Source organism: Eretmochelys imbricata, chromosome 25 (assembly GCF_965152235.1).
Source record: "Eretmochelys imbricata isolate rEreImb1 chromosome 25, rEreImb1.hap1, whole genome shotgun sequence".
Lineage (NCBI taxonomy): Eukaryota > Metazoa > Chordata > Testudines > Cheloniidae > Eretmochelys > Eretmochelys imbricata.
This window is the reverse complement of record NC_135596.1, coordinates 12,488,361-12,508,174: the sequence shown is the minus strand read 5'-3', so window position 1 is coordinate 12,508,174 and position 19,814 is coordinate 12,488,361. Positions and strand designations below refer to the sequence as shown.

Here is a 19,814-nt window from a genome sequence, read left to right as displayed (position 1 = left end):
ATTGCTGGGCATGGGTGGGGCGAGTGGGGAGGGAGGCAGTGAAGGGTGAGCAGAATTGCCGAGCCTTTGGGGTGGCACCTGCACTGTGCTCATGACCCAGCAGGAGACAGGTGCTGTGGACTGACCTTTGACCCTGGATATTAGGGTTCCTGCGGCTGTCAAGGTCTCCAAGGTGTTGAGCAGTGGGTACTTGTTGATGACCTGCCGGAGGACCCGCAGGGCTTCCCCCAGGCACTCGTGGGCTAGCGGCCGGTGAGACTCCAAGGGATCTGCAACAGAGAGGGGTCAAAGCGGTCGTTACAGCCCTTCAGTCTCCGCTACACAGGCTGGTTCTGTAAAGTCAACTTTGTGCTGGCGAAGGGCGCTTTGGAGGACAGGAGCACCAGGTAATGGCAAGGCGAGCTCCCACAGACAGACAGTTCCCGTGGCCCATGTGCCTCAGCCTGACCCGCACCATCCTCTGCTACTCCAGTCCTGCCCCCCGACTCTGCCACGCACCTCAATCCTAGCCCTGCTATTCCAGTCCTGCCCCCCGACTCTGCCACGCACCTCAATCCGAGCCCTGCTATTCCAGTCCTGCCCCCCCGACTCTGCCACGCACCTCAATCCGAGCCCTGCTATTCCAGTCCTGCCCCCCCGACTCTGCCACGCACCTCAATCCTAGCCCTGCTATTCCAGTCCTGCCCCCCCGACTCTGCCACGCACCTCAATCCTAGCCCTGCTATTCCAGTCCTGTTCCCCCACCTATACTAACACCCCAGAACCCTGACTGGTAGCCCCTGCACCCATTGTCACAGTGCGGAGTTACTTCTAAGCAGGCATTTCCAGTTGTGCAGTGGTTTTATGAGAGCAAGAGAGGCTGAAACCTACCGAACTCATGTCACTGATGAGCCGCCCTATCGGAACGGAAGTCTAATGCAGTCTACCCAGCTCATCTTGATCAGTCTGTTCAGGGGGTGAGAAGGCAGGGGGAACGCCCCATTTCCTGGCTGATTAATCCCATGGGACCTTTGGAAGGAGCCAGATGTACTCTGTGCTCACGGGCCTGGTGCCTGCTGGCGGTCTGGAGTGCTCTGTGTCACATCATTGCCTCCAGTCTCTCTACTGGTGGCTTCCCCACCAATGTCTCCAGCCTGCCCAGAGTATCCCTGCCCAGGAAGCCTCTGCTGGTGTCTCTGGCCTGCCCGTATCTTCTCCCAGCCTCCACCCTCTCTTGGACTGCTCAGCAGCTGTCAGTCCCCCCAAGACAGGAATCAGTGCAGGCTCCTGTTCCACAAGGGGGTTCCTCTGTGCTGATGGGATGGTACCAATATCCCCCCTGTTAGGGAACAGAGTAACAGCCGTGTTAGTCTGTATTCACAAAAAGAAAAGGAGGACTTGTGGCACCTTAGAGACTAACCAATTTATTTGAGCATAAGCTTTCGTGAGCATCCGATGAAGTGAGCTGTAGCTCACGAAAGCTCATGCTCAAATAACTTGGTTAGTCTCTAAGGTGCCACAAGTCCTCCTTTTCTTTTTCCTATTAGGGAAGGCTGCCTAGACTGTCCCGGCCAACGCCTCTTACTCCCTGTTGGAACGGGCACATTCATACTCAACTAGGGTGACCATATAGCCCAAAGGCTGGGGCTGGCGTCGCTGCTCACCCGAGCCCTGCCACCACCACCCCCCGCCATGTGGGGCTGGCATCACTGCCCCTCTGCCCCCCGCATGTTCCTTTGCACCCCTCTTTCTTGACAAAAGTGGGCATTTGTCCCATTTGCTCTTGCCAACTGATCAAGTCAGCAAGAGCAAATGGGACAAACACTCACTTTTGCCCAAAAAGTTGGGACGGCCAGGACAGGGCTAAAAAAAGGGACTGTCCTGGCCAAAACAGGACATAAGATCCCTATGCTCAACAGACGAATGGCGCTTCCAGATGGCATCCTTCTCTAGCGGCCAGCAGCAACGAACATGGGTGCGTGGGATTGTGAGTCTCCCTCATTACATACCAGCCCATTATTGCCTCCCTAGGCCGTTTATTCCTGTGGTTAAGTGGAGCTTTTTAAGAGCAGGTTGGACAACACCTGTCAGGGATGGTCTAGATAATTCTTAGTCCTGCCATGAGTGCAGGGGACTGGACTAGATGACCTCCCGAGGTCCCTTCCATTTCTATGATTCTATATAGAGTTCCCAGCAACTGATCTCCAAGCCCATTAAAACCCACCCCCTCAGCTTCCTGTTCCTGCCTCAGTTTGCTCACGCATCTTCCCTCCTCCCTGAGAACTGTCCTTCCCAAGGCAGACCCTCCGCATCCCAGCCCTGGCTGGGTTTAAAGGCCTGAGGCCAGAGCAGCATCCTAAGCAGTCTTGTCCGTCTGGTAACGCTCAGCGGCTGGCTATCTTGGGGGGGAATGAGTGTGTCGGGGGGAAGCTTAGTTGGGGTGCTGGGATGAGAAGAATAAAGATCCTTCAGGATAACACTGGTAATTCCAGGAGGGACGAACCTCTAGCTTCTTGCACAGTGGGCCTGTGGATTAGTGGCTGGCTCATGGGTCTCGGGCAGGACTCAGACATTAGGGTGATGGGGGGCCTGCAAAAAATCAGCGTAGCCCTACTGACTTCAATGAAGCTGCACCGAGTTGCACCAGCTGAGAATCTGTGCGAGCGGGCACCCGGCCCCTGAATTCTGGCACTGACTCTCTGGGTAACCTTGAGCACGTCACTTAACTGCTCCGTGCCTCAGTTTCCCCATTTGGAAAAGTGGGAACAATACTTACTTTTGGTCAATGATATAAGACCTCTGGATGAAAAGCATGGGAGGCACATAAAGCATTGGTCTTCGGCCTGACTGCTAGGCGGTCCCTGCTGGGGTCTGGAACACTCTCTCGCCAGGCTGGTTCAGCCTCACACTGCACTAGAGCACAATGCCTGGTAGCAGCATTGTGGTCTAGTGGGTAGAGCACTGGACAGGGGCACAGGTGACCTGGGTTCTTGTCCCAGCTCTACCACTGGCCTGCTGACTGACTGTGGGCAGGTCACATCCCCTCCCTGTGCCTCAGTTTCAAATAGGTTCAGGATACTGACTTGCTTTGGGACCTGTAGATGAAAAGTGCTATCGTGCAGCTATTATTCCATACATGAGCTAACTGCATTGTCAGCCAGTACCAGCCTCTGCACCTGTTCCCAGCCCCTCAGGCGATGTGGTGGGAAGGCAGAGGCAAAGTGATGAGATGAAATGGACCCAAGGGAAAGTTCAGGTGACTGTCACAAAAATAGACTCCAAACAAGTGGATCTGCCCCCACAGGAAAGTGTTGGGAACCCTCCATTGCTTGGGGTATTCTGAGCCACCCCAGCCCAGGAGAATGGACCAGAGGGAACAGCCCTGTAGTGGTACGTAGAGATGGAGAATGTCTTGTCTGTCTCCATCAGTGGTTCACTGTATCCCAAGACACTTGAGCACATATCCCTGCCAGGAGGGAGGGTCTGGCAAACACAACCAGTGTCTGTGGATCTGACCCTCTGCCGCCCTGCGCAGTCATTTACACCTGTGCAAAGCGGACGTTAAATGCTCCCAGTCTGGCATTGGCCATCCACTTTGCCGTGATGTTTTTACAACCCAGGTGCAGGACAACAGAGCATCAGGCCCTGGGAGTTTATGTCTGGCTGTGGTGTGACTGGGACAGCAGGAGGGAGATGGGAGGAGTTTGACCCCAGTGATTTTTCCTCGGTGGCGGGTTTCCCTTGAAAGCAGTTTGAGAATTTCCTCCTCATTTCCTTTCCTTTCATTCCCTGCCCGGATGTGAACTCCCTGCCACGCAGCCCGGAGGGACCCAGTGGCTTCTTGTTGCCTCCTCCCTGCTCAGCCAAATTTCCATTATTGCTATCATTTAGGATAATTGCTGGGTGGATTTTTTCAGCCACCCATCGGAGATGCAGCAAATAAGCAGGCTGCTCTCTGTACATGCACCCCAGCTCACTATTTGAGCACGGGAACTGGCTCCAGGGTCCTTGGGAAGTTTGTTTACTGGCAAGAAAGGAAGTTGGATATTGGGAGTTTCCCCAGGAAACCAACCCCTTCTGCGACTCTCCAGATAAAGCTACCAACCAGCGTCCCTTGTTTCTGCCCCCTCAGCCCTGTGATCACAGACTGAGAAGGTGCAGTAGAATTCTGCCCTTGGGGCGCCGGAAGCTATCAGCATGTCCAGGTGAAAACATATACATTTCTTTTCCTTCAGATGCCAGGCACAGAGGTGTAGCATGAGTGACACAAAGCCAGTTCTCTTCCCAGCTCTGACAGGGGAATGTGATCTGATCTAGTGGTTAGAGCAGTGAACCCGGACTCAGAAATCCTGGGTTCCATTCTCTGCTTTGGAATGGAGTTTGATCAATTAGAGCAGCAGGGAATGGGAGTCAGGATTCCTGGGTTCCTTCCCTAGTTCCGCAACTGAAAGACCTTGAGCATGTCACTGTCCCTTCTCCGTGCCTGAGTTTCCCCATCCGTAACACAGGATTATTCATGCTTTCCTACCTTACATGGGTGCTGGGAGCATTCATTAACGTTCATACAGTGCTCTAAGATCCCTGAACGAAAGGGGATATGTGAGCACTATAGTTACTGTTATCAGCCTGCTCTCTGCATTGAGATTTTGCTCTGTTACATCAGTGTAAATCCAAAGGAACTCCACTGACCTCACTCCGGTTTATACAGGTGAACTGAGAGCAGACTTTGTCCCTGGTGAGAACATGTGCCTATGCGGGGCTCTCTACGAGCTGCATTGCCATGGGTGTGGGGCGGCTGCATTTCCCCTGAATGAGCAGCGCTGCTAGGAGGTCGGGAAGCAGGCCTTAAATAAGGGGGGGTGGGAGGAAAGGAAGGGGTGTGAGTCTAGACTGGCTGATCCCTTTAATCCAATTCTGGATGCTAGGAGATGGGGTGACCTCAGCACTGACTAGCCCAGGGACTAAGCCCAACGTCTGGGACTCTGGGACTGGATGGCGCAGCCTTCTTTGGAGAGAAATCCACAAGAGCAGGGAGGGGAGAGAGGGAGCCTGGTGGAAAAGTGACAGCTGTGAGTGGGCAAACCCTCCGTCCCAGCCCCCTATCTCAGTGTCAGGGTGGAAGGGATTTCCTATGCATTCTCTGTCTCCTCTTACATTTCCAGGCTATGTCCGGAATGGAAAGCAGAGAGGCCAGAGGGGCTGGGAAGGGCCGTGTTGGGCTGGGGACAGGGACAGGACTGGGATCTGTGTCACAGCTGAGCAGGGATGGACAAAAAGCTGTAATGGGAGGGCTGGATCCACCAAAATGGTGCGATCCCCTGCAACCATTGCTGCATCCCTTCATGCACACCCAGATCCTGCCTCAGCATCATCAGTCTTCCTCCAGAACCCGCACGGAGACCCCCTGAGCCCAGTCTCTCTCCCTCCCTTCACCCGCTCTCATGGGTGTAGAGCTGGTTGAAAATCTCCTGACGGAACATATTGCCGTTTTGTTTAAATAAAAGGTTTCGGCTGGAATGCGTCAATTTCGACTTAATTTCATTGCCTGGGGTGGGGGAATCAAAATGAAACATTTTGACATTTTCATTTTGAAATGGGTTTTCATTGAGGAGTTTATATTAGATTATTAAAAAAACCTAAACGTCAAAATCCAACCAAAACAGCTCAATTGACGCAAAACAATTGGGGCGGGGGGGATTTCGTTTTGTGGGAAATTTTGAAATGTCCTTCCGTTTCAGAACAATTTCCCCTCCCCACGAAAATGTTGGCATTTCTTGCAGAATGGAAATCCCAGTTTCTAACTCTGCAAAAAGAAAAGGAGTACTTGTGGCACCTTAGAGACTAACCAATTTGCAGTATACATCCGATGAAGTGGGCTGTAGCTCACGAAAGCTTATGCTCAAATAAATTTGTTAGTCTCTAAGGTGCCACAAGTCCTCCTTTTCTTTTTGCGAATACAGACTAACACGGCTGGTACTCTGTAACTCTGCAAAGGCGACTTGACCTTCGCCTTTCATCCCCCTTTCCCGTTCCCCCAGACCGATAGCCTAACAAGTCAGATTCACGGCTGGTATAAACGGGTGTAGCTCCATGGAGTTTGGCCCATGGATTTTTTTTCTCCCACTGACCCAATGCAGAACCGGGCTCCCACTCCAACCACCGTGCCAGGATCCAAGTGCCATAAGCACCCTTATTCGGTTGTGACCAGGACCACGCAGGGCTGGCTGAGCAGGGGATGCCAGGTGAGCCACACTTCAAGGTGGACTTTCATCTGGAAACGGGGTCCAAAATCAAACCTTGGTGAGAGAGACCTGGGCCCAAGGTTCCTCCCCACTCCTTTCGGAATTGAATCTGGGTCACCACGCCCTCTCCCTGTGGAGACTCCCGCCCCATGTTACACACTGGGGCCTCGCGATGGTGTTTTCCACTGGAACAGGGACCGCGTCAACATGTTTGCATGGCTGGCAGTGAAAAAACAAGTCATCATGTGACCCCCAGCTGGGCCCCACCCTAGCCAGGGGTGCGGGAAATATACAGTTTCCTTTGTCTCCTACAGAGAGAGAAGCCTCTTAAAGGGATAGGGCAGAGACTGCAGGGCCAGTTCCCGCCCCCAGCCTGGCCTCCTGGTAAAGAAGAGAGCTGCTTTCAGCGGCCCTTTGGGAACCCAGGTTCATTCCCAGGGGCAAATGGGGCTCGGGGAGAGGCAAGGCATGTGCCCAGTGCCACTCCAAGGGCTTTATCTGGGTGCCACCAGCCATCGCTGGCGCCGCAGTAAACAGGAAAGGCAGGCAGATGAAAATAGCTTGCAGGCAGGAAGTCATGTTATCCTGTCCCAGATCCCCCTCCCCTGCTCTGCCTCTTACCCCTCTTCCTCGCCTTGCGTGGCAGCTGCCGCTGCTCAGCTCCAGGGCCAAAAGGAAAGGCTGGAGCAAAGTAGTTGCAGGGCCACCATGGGGAGGTTGGGCCCGGATCCCCCCAGGGCGCTGCAGGCCCTGGCTTTCTGCTTTCCCACTCTGGGTGACTCCACCACCTCCCAGCATGCCGCTGCCCGATCCATAGGGGACCCCTTCGTCTGGGGAATCACCCCCATGTACAGCCTTTTCCTCCTGGGAGCTCCCCGCCCCCACATAGCCAAGCATCTTTGGAGGCAGGTGTCCAATCAGTGCCACGGACTTGCCAGTGGGGGGGGAGCACTCTCACCCCCCTTCCCTTCCCTTCCCCCATTGCCACTCTCAACGGCAGGTGCTGCCTGACCCTGCCTGCTGCTTTTCTAGCCTATTTGCTCTCTGCTCCCTCCCCTCTTCTCCTCTTCACAGCTGCCCCAGACACTGCTCTGCCCCCCCCCCCACCACCACTCTGCTGGGACCAGCCTGCCTTTGTCCCTTCCACCCCAGAGGTGGCTGCATCCACTGAGGAGTGACAAGGTCTCTGGAGATCAGATGAGCAATTAGAAGTTTTGGCTCACGCTGGCTGGGGGCTAGATTATGCCCCCCCACCCATAATCTATGGAGGCGAAATGACCAGAACGATTGCTAGCAGAACCAGTGCAGCTGGCTAGGGAGAGCAGCTGAGGGGCATTCCCAGGATATTAAAGATCACACATCCCAGGGCCCCTGGCTATGCTCCACTGCTGGGGCACAGTTCCTCCCGCCCAATCCCCCTGGCAGAGCTTGAATCACATGACACGCCTGAGCGCAGCGGGTTCAATGGAGTGGGGGTCATTCACCCCAGGCAGGGATGAGACTCCATTGATTTCAGTGGGGCTGGGCTCATTGACATCAGCTGAGAAGCTGGGAGTTCTCTGTGTGGGATGAGTCCAGGATACCTTCCTAGTTAGCACTATGCAGTGTGGGTTTGTTGAGCCAACTATGAGCCCCAGAAGGTAGGTCAGCATCACCCCCGTTTTGCTGCAAGTGCTTCTGATTCTCCTTGCCCCAGCTTTCTGGCCAGTTCAGTGGAATTGCTCCTGGTTTACGCTGACGTCTGTGAGAGGAGAATCAGGCCCGGTGGGGTTGTTTCATGTTCCCACCAGTGTGAGGGAGCAGAGAAGTCTGCTCTGAGAACATCTGACAGCCCCTTTGTACAGGGCTACATAATGACACAAAGTGCAGAGGAGAATGGAAGCTGCTGGCTCCCAGCCTGCATTTCTAGAACACCACCTCTCTCGGCATGGGGTGGAGACCAGTATTTTGTCCCTAGCTCGGTGTGATCAGTTTGTAACTTTTGCCAAGTGCTTTGGGATCTCCCAAGTCTGGAACAGGGATACTATTACATAGCACTTGGATAACCCTTTCCATTTCCAGTCTGTTAAGGTCATTAATCCTCCAACATGCCTGGGAAGTAGGTAAGTGAGTAATATTACTGAGGAAACTAAGGCACAGAGCAAGAGAATGGCATGTTCAGGGGCTCAGTGTCAGAGCCAGGATTAGAATGCCAGAGCTCCTGCTTCCCAGCAGTCCCATGCACAGATCCACTCTCTGACACCACTGGCATGCCTGTGTGGGATTGCCCAGGCTCGAGGGGGAGAGGCAGGCTGCCTGGCACTGAGGAGGCGAGATCTCGTTGGGATTATTTCTGTGACGTTATCCCCTGTGAGCACAGGGACTCCCAGAGGGTTTGATGCCCATGCACTGCAAACAGCCTGTCCTCTCCCACCCTGCAGAATCTTCTTCCTCAATCCCCAGCACTCTGGAGGGTGAATCAAGCTCAAGCATCTGGGAAGGGGGTCGAGCGTTTCCAGCACGCCAGCCACAGGCAGCCGTGACCCGTGTGTGTGATTCATAGCTGGGTGACTGGCACAGGGAGCAGCAGAGCACAAGACCACTGCTGACATCGGATCCAGGAGGCCAGAGCATGGCATGGATCAGCCCCAATGCATGCACAAGGCCACCAAATCCATGGGCCAGTTTCTATGGGATGGGTAAGTGCTGGCTGCAGGGGTCCTGTTGCCAAAGGCAAATCAGCCAGTGTCCCCTCTGCCAGCCCCCGTGCAAACAAGGCGACGCCCTGATTTTCAAAGCCTTCTCTGATTTTGAGGGCCTGTTCTATAGGGCACATTCTCAGTCCTGGGCCTTATTGTCTGAGGGGCTTAGCGCCAACTAGGTCACTGGGTGCTGCCAGGGCCCAGCACCTCTGGGAAATCTGTCCCAGGGTGGCTCAAAATCAGGCCCCCCAAAATGGAAGCATCCAGAAATCAGAGGCTGTGGCTGAAAATCCGAGGTTCCTGGCTATTTCTCTGCCCTAGGCTGCCTTCTGCTGGCCTGCCTGGACACAAGGGTTCCTTTCAGAGCTGGGGAGCTCCTTGGGGGCCTTCCATTCTACCCCACCTTACCCTGCCCCATTCGTTACCAGACACGATGGAAACCCCTGTCCAGGCCTTTACATTCCACAAGTCCCCTTGGGAGCAGGAGGGCCCTGGTGGTCATGGGCACTTACCGTCTCTGAGGACCACGTCTCTCAGCTTCTCCAAACCCTCGGCAAACCGGGCCACGTCGGCCAGGAGCTGCGAGATGTCCTCCACATCAATGAAAGTCCCCTCCCCGCTGTCGATGGGGCTGTAAGAGACAGGGGTCTTCTGTCCCTTGGCGATGCCCCGGGTGCCCGCAGGGGACAGAGGGAAACCAGCAGCACTGGCATGCCGGCTCAGGCTGGTGGGGCGCTTGAGCGTGCCCACTGTGCTGGGGCTACTGCTGAGCTTGGAGCTGGACATGGACAGGTCCACCAGGCTGGAACTCGGCGCTTCCAGGCAGTCCTTCCGGGGCAGCTCCTGAGGGGACAAGAACATGCGTGAGCATGTAATGGGCAAGAGGGAAGGGGCTTCCAACCCTCCCAGAGCCAGTGGGGAGGAACCAGCCCCACAGGGGTTGCCAAGGCTGTCCTCACACTTATGAACCTTCATCTTAATTAGGGGAGGGAGTGCAAGGGTGAGAGCAGGGGACAGGGAGTCAGGACTTTTGGGTTCTAGCTCCACTCTAGAAGAGGAGTGGGGTCTAGTGGGTAAGGCAAGCGGGAGGGCTGGGCAACAGGACTCCTGGGTTCTATCCCTAGCCCTGAGATTGGACTATGGGTAGTTGTTACAGAAGGGCACTGGGAGTCAGGACTTCCTAGCTCTGCTGCTGACTATTTTTGTGACCTCGAGTAAGTCACTTAAAAAAAAATCTCTCTGTGCCTCAGTTTCCCCATTTAGGAACTTTTTACAAGGATGCGATGAGATTTAATGAGTTAATGGGCCAGATTCTGATTCCAGGAACCCTGGTGTAACTCCTGCACTGAAACCGGAGGGGTTACTCTGCATTTTCACCAGGGTAAATGAGATCATGGTCTTATCATCAATTAACGGCTACAGAGTTTGCATTTCGTAACAAGAAAAGGCTTAAGGAATTGAAGGAACATTTCCTCCAGCAATGGAGGGACAGTCTCCGAAGATGAAGACAGTGAGTGACTCAGCTGGAGAGAGGAAAATGACTGAATTGCGAATAAAAGTTGGCAGGTTTAAATGATTCACCTCTCAGAACTGTAAGAGCTGCATTCTTTGCCCTGTGTGTGGAACTCCCGCTGACACCAGTAAGAATTCAGGTCAACAGTGGGGGTAGACCCCCCTGAGACCACAAAATGACTGAACAAAGATGAATTACAATTTCGATACAACAAAATGATTGCAGAATTCTTGGAACAAGACAGTCTTGATCCCACCAGCACTAATACAGGGCTACTCAGACCTCAGGGGTTCAGGAGCCAAACCAGCGATCAACGTTACCCGAAAGAGCCACAGGAGTGTGAATTCAGTGTTCCGTTGTCTATCGTACTATTCCTATTTAGACAGTATGGCAGGGGAAATATTTATAGATATTATTCTCACAGACAGTAAGTTAACTTAATTGGTTAATAACATCATCAAAGCATCCTGATTGGTTAATAATTAAATCTCGCTGTATTTTAATATTACTTGCTGCACGGAGCTTCAGGAGACACGTTCAAGAGCCCCATGCAGCTCCTAAGCCATGCTCTGAGTATCACTGGCTTTACAAGTCGGGAAAGCCCTACTAGAGCACAGCTCCCAGCTGCTTCTGATCCAGCCCTCCCAGCAGGAGGTGCTGTAGGAAGCATTTGTAGAAACACTGGCTATAATTTAGGGATGCTCACAGGTCACTGTCTGTCCCAGCATCTCCCTTCTGGAGGGGCTGCCCAGACTGGAATGAGGTTCCAAAGAGTTCTCGATTTATAGAGTGCCACTAGGCCAGACCCTGAGGTACTGATCCACTTGCATCCTTGATCCACTGCTCTGTACCACACAGCAACAGCCAGGCACTGAGCTTTATAAGCTCAGCCCCTGCACCACTGGAAACACCCACAGGAACTCAAGAAGCAAAGTCCCACAGGGGTGAAAATACAATATGGCCTTCACAGTCTCAGTTGCCTAAGACCTTCCCCCAAAGCTTTCAACACGTAACCAGCCCTTGCTGCTGGACCTTTCACAAGCATCAGTCATCAACTCAGAAACCACAGACTTTTCTCTCTGATCACTGAGCTGGGTTCTTCCATGTCCCTGCTGGCTGCCTGGCTTATATCAAAAGGAGGACTTGTGGCACCTTAGAGATTAACCAATTTATTTGAGCATAAGTTTTCGTAAGCTACAGCTCACTTCATCGGATGCATACTGTGGAAAATACAGAAGATGTTTTTATACACACAGACCATGAAAAAACATCTTCTATATTTTCCACTGAATGCATCCGATGAAGTGAGCTGTAGCTCACGAAAACTTATGCTCAAATAAATTGGTTAATCTCTAAGGTGCCACAAGTCCTCCTTTTCTTTTTGCGAATACAGACTAACACGGCTGTTACTCTGAAACCTGGCTTATATCAGTTACTGGTCATCTCTCCTCCACTGTCTCTTCTGGTGTCTCTCTCTGCACCGGGGCCCCTTTTGCCATGTGGAATTACAGTGTTGAGCACCCTATACCACGTTATATTATACTGGGTTGTCCTCTACCAGGTGGGTTGACAATAGGTCATTGTATGTCACACGGGGTTCCATTGGACGCCCAGTGCCAATGTCGACATAGAGCAGGTTATTCTGTTCATGGATTTGGAGTACTTTCCTCCACCTTGGCTTTGGGTCTGGCCTAGGAACCGGAGTATGTGACACTGTATTGTAATCATGCACAAATGCCGTTAAAGAGTATGGCTGGTGCAAACTGGCCAAAGCCAGGAGATAATGGAGAAGCTGAGAGTTCAGACTATGTTCTCCAACTCCCGGGCACAACTGGGTGTGCAAGAGGACAGACATTGCCTCCAGGCTAGAGTGTTCCCTGTAGGTGATTTGCCGTGATCTCACACTGTGATGAAGACACCATGCTGGGATGTAACGCGATGTGGCATTGTTGTGACACAGTGTCACCACGTGATGGTTCAACATCCTGATCCCCACGGGAGCTTTTCCATTCCCACCTCAAAGAAGATTTGTTGACTTCCCGCAGGGGATTTCAGATCAAATGCAGGACAAGTCAGTTCTAATGTGTGTAGGTGCTGGAGGAAGAGCTTGTGATGGGCCAGAGACAACTTTGAGTTCTTCCCATGCAGTCCCATTGACTTCCAGGGAGTCTAGTACGTGTAAATGGAGAATTTGGCTTGATATGTTTCCCTTACATCTTTTATCTGGCATTTCCTATTCTACAGGTTTTGCATATGAAATACCCCGTCAGTGTATCTGTACTGGAAAGACACCTGGTCTTTCAAAGCCAGTGACAGGAGAAGGCTGTAATATACATAGAAGTCATAGGAGGGCATCGCTGTGGACTGGAGACCCATGAGCCATTCCCTGCCAACCGTGTCTGGTTTGTGGGTAGAGTTGCATCAGAAACCATGGCTGATAACAGAAACAGTTTCAATTACAGAAAGGAAAGGACCAGCCAGCCTAGCTGAGCAGCCAACAACGGCAGATGTCTTCTCTCTGGCCAAAGGCGCTTTATTTAGCACAACACAAAAGGAAAGCAGGAGTTACCTAGAAGAGCCCCATGAGACCACTATATGATCAAGGACCTTCTAGAGCCACCCATAAGGGACAGCATGGCTCAGGGCTTGGTGGCGTCTTCCACCTCTAAGCCAGTGATTCAGATCCATGCCACTTTCAGTAGTTCCTATCAGACGGCTGTTCGGCAGCCTGTGCGTGAAATGGGTCAGGTGGGTCTCAGCCCAGTTCTCAGCAAGCGTGACAAAACCCACCCCAGCTGGTAGCGACTGGGCCTCGTGGTGGCAGCGTCAGCCGCGAGCCCAGGAACTGGATGAGCCTGCGGGCTGCCCTCTCCTCTCCCCTGGAGATGGTCCCTCCAGGGCAGGGCTGTGGGGAAGCTTCTGCTGCCTTTGCTCTGGCTGCTCGGTGGATAAATAGGGCCCTTCTCTCTCAAACCCTGGCACCGACCTTTGCACGAGGCTCAATTAGAGACAAAAAATGAGAAATGAACCCCCAGGAGGCTGGCGGTGACTGTGAGTTCCAAGATCCCAGAAGGATAAACGACAGGCAAACTGAGCCAAGAGGAATCTCCAGACCGCTGCGAACCCCTATCCAGGAGCGAGACATGATAACACCAGGCAGCCCCCTCTGGCGTTACAAGCTACTGGCTCCATGGGCTCTCAACTCTGTTGCTTTGGCAACTGCAGGGTGATATGTTCCCCGTCTGGTGGCAGCTTTATTATGCCTCACAGGCTTGGCTAGGAGGCCGGAGGGGTTCTAGCTGAAATCATGGGGCTGGATTCCACCTGTTTCCCTATTGCCCCCTGGGTGGAGTTGCAAGGACAGAAGCAGAAGGCAGAATTTGACCCTGGGTTCCCACCTACCTTCAGCCACACCTTTGGTCTGTAGGAGAGGGAGTCCAGGGCATGCTCATGTGAGCCGTGTTTCTTTGCCATTCTCCTGAGCTCAACAGAGTACGGGCTGTAGCTGTTCTTCCCAGTTGTGTGTTTGCTCAGCATCCTCTGATCTTACACACAAGGGGCCTATGGGCTGGACCCATCCACAAACCCCCAAGAACTGGCCCAGAAAGAAGGATGGGGAAGGAGGAGCAAACAGAGCCACTGCCTTTTAAGAAGCTGCTGGACAGTTTTTGACGGCTTTGGGACCCACCCCATTCCTTCTTCAGAGAATCTGTATTTTAAATTGAGTCTCTTTCTAAGGAGGGGCTGAGGTGGGTCAGGGTGTGTGTCTCAACCACAGTTGTTTCCAAAGCCGCAGGAAGATGAAGCTGGGAGCTTCCCTTTTTGCCTGCTTTGGAACCCCGTGTAGCTTGTTTAAAAAACATCCACACGCTCCTGTCCGTCCCCCTTTGCTCCCTCCTTCCAGAGCTGACCCTAGCTTGCAGGAGGAAGCTGACCCCAGATAGCCTCCCCCAAACTCTGATTTTTGTTCTCTGTAGCATAAATAAAGATGAGCTCCTGTCTTCCTCCTTCTCCGGCTTTGATCTCATTCCCTCATTGATCTCATGCTGCAAAGTTGCCTTCCATAGACGTGAATGCCAAATCCTCTCTCCCATTAATAATCATTTCCCTCGCTTCGTTCCCCAACGCTGCTGCTGCTGCTGCTTAATTTCTTTCATCCCCCACCCCCCTTAATCATATCTTCTCTCCTTTTCAAAGCCAGCTTCCATACAGATAAACTATTGCCTAAGGTATCTTTCCCCCCACCCCCTCCTCCCACCACTGCCCTAAAAGTTGGTAATTTTCAGAGCCACCCTCCCTCCCATTGCATCTAGCCTTTCACATTTGCATTGAGCAGAGGGAAAGAGGATGCAGCGTTACTTACAGATGGGGTTTGCGGTATGGGGCTTCCTGCCCTGGTCTTCTTAGATATGGAGGGAGTTTTCATTAACTCGCGTTTCTTCCTTGAAAACATCTTTCCCAAAGGTAGAGCGAGATCTTTCTTGCGTCCCACCCCAGGCGATCCCCAGTCTCTTCGCTCCCCGCTGGGGTTCAATTTCTCTTTCTCTCTGTTTCCATCTACCACAGCTTGATCTCTGGCCTGGCGTAGATGCCCCTGTGTAGCTGCAGCCTGCCCAGCTCAGGCTCAACTCCCTTAGCAGTTCAACCACATTAGCTCCCCGCTTAACTGTCAGGGCTGAGGCATGTGATACTGACTTATTTCCTGATTGGCGTGGCAGGCTAACCTGCAGACACTTCACAGGGCAAGGCAAATGTGCAGAGAGAGAGACAACAGCAGCTTGATTCCTCTTTTCTTGTTTTGTTTTTAGAGGTTTGACTTTTGTTTTTTTTAAGTGGGGAGGGGAAAAATGGGTTGTGATCACTGTTTGTAGGGGGGCCGGATTTCTCTCTTTGAGATGAGTTTTCCCCTGGGGGTTTAATTAGCCCCGTTTTCCAGATAGGAACTGAAGCCAGGAGAGATTAGAGGGGAAATTTCCAAAGACACCAAGGAGAATTACGCCCCAGCTCCTGCTCAGTTTCAGTGGGAGTCAGGCACCAAATCACCCTTTGTGCTTTTGAACATCCCCCTATTTATTATACTTACCTGGCCCCTAGTGCCAGAGCACCTTACAAGCTTTATTTGTATAATGTATTTATTCCCCCCCGATTTTACAGATGGGAACTCAGGCCCAGAGAGATGAAGTGACTTGTCCAAGGTCACAGAGGACATCAGTGGCAGAGGAGGGAATCAAACCTTGGGGCAGGGACTGTCTTTTTGTTCTGTGCTTGTACAGCACCTAGAACAGGGGGGTCCTGGTTCACAACTACGGCTCCTAGGTGCTACAGTAACACAAACCAATATTAATCACCCCCCTGCAGCCCAGCCCAGTGCCTCAACCACAATACCACCACCACCCCGCCCCTCTCGTTTCCTAGAAGCAACATGGTTTATGGTGCCCAAAACATTAGATTATCTTACAAAATCTTTGTCTAACTGCACCTGCTGAGTGGCTGAGCAAGGGCCTCACTCTGTGAGCAGGTCCTGAGAGGTCCTGCCTGGCCACCCTGCGCATGCCGACAGGTACAATTAGCTTGTGGAACTCCATTGCTGCACTGTGCCATTAAAGCCAACAGTTCAGCGATATGAAAAGAGGGATTAGAGACATTGGTACGGGAAATCTAGGGTTACAATAGTAAATGTTAGAAATAACCGAGAGGGGGATATAAACCCTCATGCTTCATGGCATAAGGAAATTCTGACTGTGGTCACTCAGCAGATAAGTCCCCGGGCAGGTTATCCTGCAGCAGCAGGGTTCTTGCACCTCCCTCTAAAGCATCTTGGTACTTGCCACTATCAGAGGTAGGAGGCAGAGCCAACCTATTCTGACAGTTTCCTGGGTCCATTCTTGCTGACTGCAATGCGGAGAGAGGGCAAGCCACACCTTGCAAGATCGGGCCCAATTAACCCATTCTGTGGCCCCTGGAGGGGAGACAGATAATTAAGGATTAGAGCCAGTGTGGGGAGAACCAGACTTGTAGAGCAAGAGAGAGCGAAGACCTAGGAGAGAGGTAGCTGGGGATTTCTGCTCTCTGGGAAAGGAACCGCAGAGGGGCCTACAGGAAGGAGCTTGTGCCCTGGGACAGTCCTGAAGGGTGAGGCAGCTGGGGACAAGGCCACTCCTAAAGCAGGCTTGGGAGAGGAAATTGCAGGGAAGAAGCCCTGAGAGTCAGGGAAGAAGACCTTGGCAGATCATTTGAGAGCGATGAAGTGTCTGTGGAGGATTGAGCCTGGAAGAGTTAGAGTTTGGACGTTGTTCCCCAGAAGGCGTGGGACTTTTCGTGGGACCCGGCTGGAGAGCCAGGTCACCGCACAGACCGCCAGAGGAGGAGGGAGAGGCAGAGGGGCTGCAACACTGGGTCTTGCAAGAAGGAGGTGCTCTGGATAGTGAGGCTATAGGGTGACTACTAGGAAAGGAAGGATCAGCTGGTATGCGTGCATGTTTCATGTTGCTAGCTCTGTCCCTGCCCCGATGAGGTATGGCTGGGTTGTGGGTTTGAGTCTCAGTTCCTCCATTCCTGTGCTTGGGGCAGGGCTGCAGGGTGTTTTTAAGGTGGCTTTAAGCCATCTCTGCACTCCCTGAGTTCTGGGGTTGTTCAAGGCACTTCTTGGCTCCTGGTGCATGCTAGAGCAGCCTCAGGGCTGTTGTCCTTATGCTCTGCTTCCCATGCCCCCCTGGACCCTGGCAATGCTCTGTGGCTGCAAACATCCACTCTATCTGCTGGAAGCAGAGGTGGTACAGAGCCCTTATTCCTGTTCTACAGCAGCCACGGAGCAAGGAGGCCCCCAGCACAAGGAGTATTCTCAGGGGCCCTTTCCACCCACTTTAAGCCCCTGCCCTCGTGTATCAGAGAACTGGTCCCGGTCAGTGCAGTTTAAGGGCTTGATCCTCAAGTTATCAGGTAAACTGCCCACTGCAGTCGGTTGCCTGAGTAGGGACTGAAGGATTGGGCCGCATGGCTGAAAGCCTCTAGTTGCATGGAGCAAGATGAGGAGTCTGCCTATGGCTGGGGATTTGCCTGTGGAGTGGTGCTAGGTTGGGTATCTGCTGCAGTTAAAAGTGGTCTCACGGGAGACCAAAGTGCCAAATTTGAGCCACTCGGCATTATTAACCTGCAGATGGCCGGGCTAGCCTGGGCCGATCTCTTTAGGTCAGAGGTTCTCAAACTGGGGGGCACAGAATGTATTCTGGGGCGTGGCACGAGAAGCTTTAGGAGGGGGGAAAAACATACTGCACACATTTTATCCAGGCAATGAATGGCTGGCAAAAGCGATTCCTCCAGACAGATCAGGTCCTCAGGTGGCGCTGGGTGTTTGACTGCCGGTGGCTCTGTGATTGTGACGGATTTCTGTGATGCTTGCCGAGCACGGTACTAAGTCTTTGCCATCGGTACGTGACTCCGTTGGCTACGACACGGTGTGCACATGTCTCTCTGAGCATCGACCGCCATCGCAGTTTTGTTTTGGCGCTTAGGACAATGGCGCGTTGGTGCTGTTTGAATCAATGCCAGGCTGTTTGTAAGATTGCGTGAGGGTTGCATGTTGCTATGCTTGTGTGGCAGGGGTGTGTGGGTGTGTGTGTGGTTGCCTAAACTACTGCAGACACAAAGAACGGGGGGGGGGGGGGGATCAAAAAAGTTTGAGAACCGCTCCTCTCGGTGAACTCTGCTGCCGCCCGTTGGCAAGAAGGGGCAGTGAAACCATGGAAAACTTGGTGCATTCCTTGACGTTGTTCAGGCCTTGGGGTTCCGCTCTGAGCTCCAGAGAAGTTGGTGACTCTCTCTCCAGAACTAATGGCTTTGGGTTTAACACTTTAGCCTCTTCTCAGTTTCAATTTCTGACCAGGAAGGAAAACTTTTTCTTGACTCTTGGTATTTGTATGATGGTAGCACCTAGAGGCTCCGACGGTAGGGTGACCAGATGCCCCGATTTTACAGGGACAGTCCCGAGATTTGGAGCTTTGTCTTATATAGGCGCCTATTGCCCCCCATCCCGATTTTTCACACTTGCTGTCTGGTCACCCTACCTACGGACACAAAGTAAGAGACAGTCCCGGCCCCAAAGAGCTTACCATCTAACTGGCCAAATGACTGGGAGAGGAAACAGGTGCAGAGAAGGGAAGTGACTTCACCCAGCAGGTCAATGGCCAAGCTAGAAATCTATAGCTCTCCTTCCAGCGCCATATCTGCTAGGCTGCCCTGCTTCTCCTTTCCCACCTTCTTTTCTTTCTCCTTTCTCTTGCTTCCTCTCTCTCTTCTATTCCTGTCTCCCACGTTTGGTTCTCTAGGTGTTTACATGGGAGCCATCCCCATGGTATCTGAAAGAATTTCTCTCCCACATTACGCAAGAACTCTGGCCAAACTCCGCTTCCCCACCCCCCAAAGGGGGCATATTTTAGTGAGGGACTTATTTTTACCTTGTAAAATGGTCACCCTCTTTACTTAAAGGGGGGGGGGGGGCTTGACGCTCATTTATACCAGCCTCTGTGACCGCCAACCAAAAAGGTTGCAAGGACAGTCTGATCCAAAAGTTCAGCGGAATCGTTTCAGATGTAGGGCACGTCTACACTTAAAACGAGGCACCGGCGCGCGTGGCAGTTTAATGAAGAGGCTCAAGCTGACGGGAGAGAGCTCTCCCGTCAGCTTTATTAATCCACCTTCCCGAGAGCCTCTCCTGCCGACACAGCGCTGTCTGCAAGCGGGGCGCTGGACCAGTTGGTATAGCGGGGGGGGGGCGGGCTGAGAGCCATTGAACCAAACTGTAGAGCTTGTATCTGATGGAAACCACTTCAAGCCAGGGGGTGCAGCAGCACCCTCCGCACCCTTAGTTCCAGCAGCTATGTCTGGGTTAGGTCGGGGTGTGGATTACATTACACGACATTACTCGGGGTGTGGATTTCAGCCCTGAGTGATGTAATTACACCAGTACGGGTCTGTGGTGTAGACCAGGCCTCAGCATGCCCTGGGTGTTGAGGACCTGGTGATGCTGAGACAAGACCGTGGATTATATACGTTCAAATGTGGCCTAGGTTCGGGAGCCCAGAAAACAGCAGGGGGAGCGCTGACTGGTGCCGGTGCTGTGGTCAGAGGCCAGGCAATCTCCAGCAGTTGGGTTCTCTGAAATCCCGTCACGAGGGGTCGCTGTTGGAGCACTTTAGACTCATGGAAAGGGACTGAGGTTGTTTTCTCTCCTGCGCAGGGACCGAGCCCTCTCTGCAGGTTCGATGGACATATGGTCCTTGTAGGATGCTGCTCTGGATGAGGGGGTTCTCCATGGCTCTCTCCCCCTCTACAGGCTTCCTCTGTCCTTGGGGACAGCCCAGCGGCAGGGGCCATATAAGTCCTTGAATAGCTGGGCTATCC

The 19,814-nt window shown here is 52.8% G+C and overlaps 1 protein-coding gene across 3 annotated transcripts in view; it reads right to left on the bottom strand.

Annotated features, from left to right (window-relative positions):
- ARHGAP45 (Rho GTPase activating protein 45) overlaps positions 1-15,052 on the bottom strand; it is a 44,827-nt gene extending 29,775 nt beyond the window's left edge. For 2 of the 3 annotated variants that reach the window (XM_077842053.1, XM_077842054.1), the window contains exons 1-3: positions 14,779-15,052; positions 9,415-9,745; positions 126-269 (exon numbers count right to left, since the gene is read on the bottom strand). In XM_077842053.1, the coding sequence (XP_077698179.1) occupies positions 126-269; positions 9,415-9,745; positions 14,779-14,868 (565 nt within the window). In that variant the 5' untranslated portion in view covers positions 14,869-15,052. Of the gene's footprint in view, positions 1-125; positions 270-9,414; positions 9,746-13,817; positions 13,953-14,778 lie in introns of those variants that run through there. The other variant, XM_077842052.1, reaches the window with a different exon arrangement.
- Between the last annotated feature and the right edge of the window lie 4,762 nt (positions 15,053-19,814).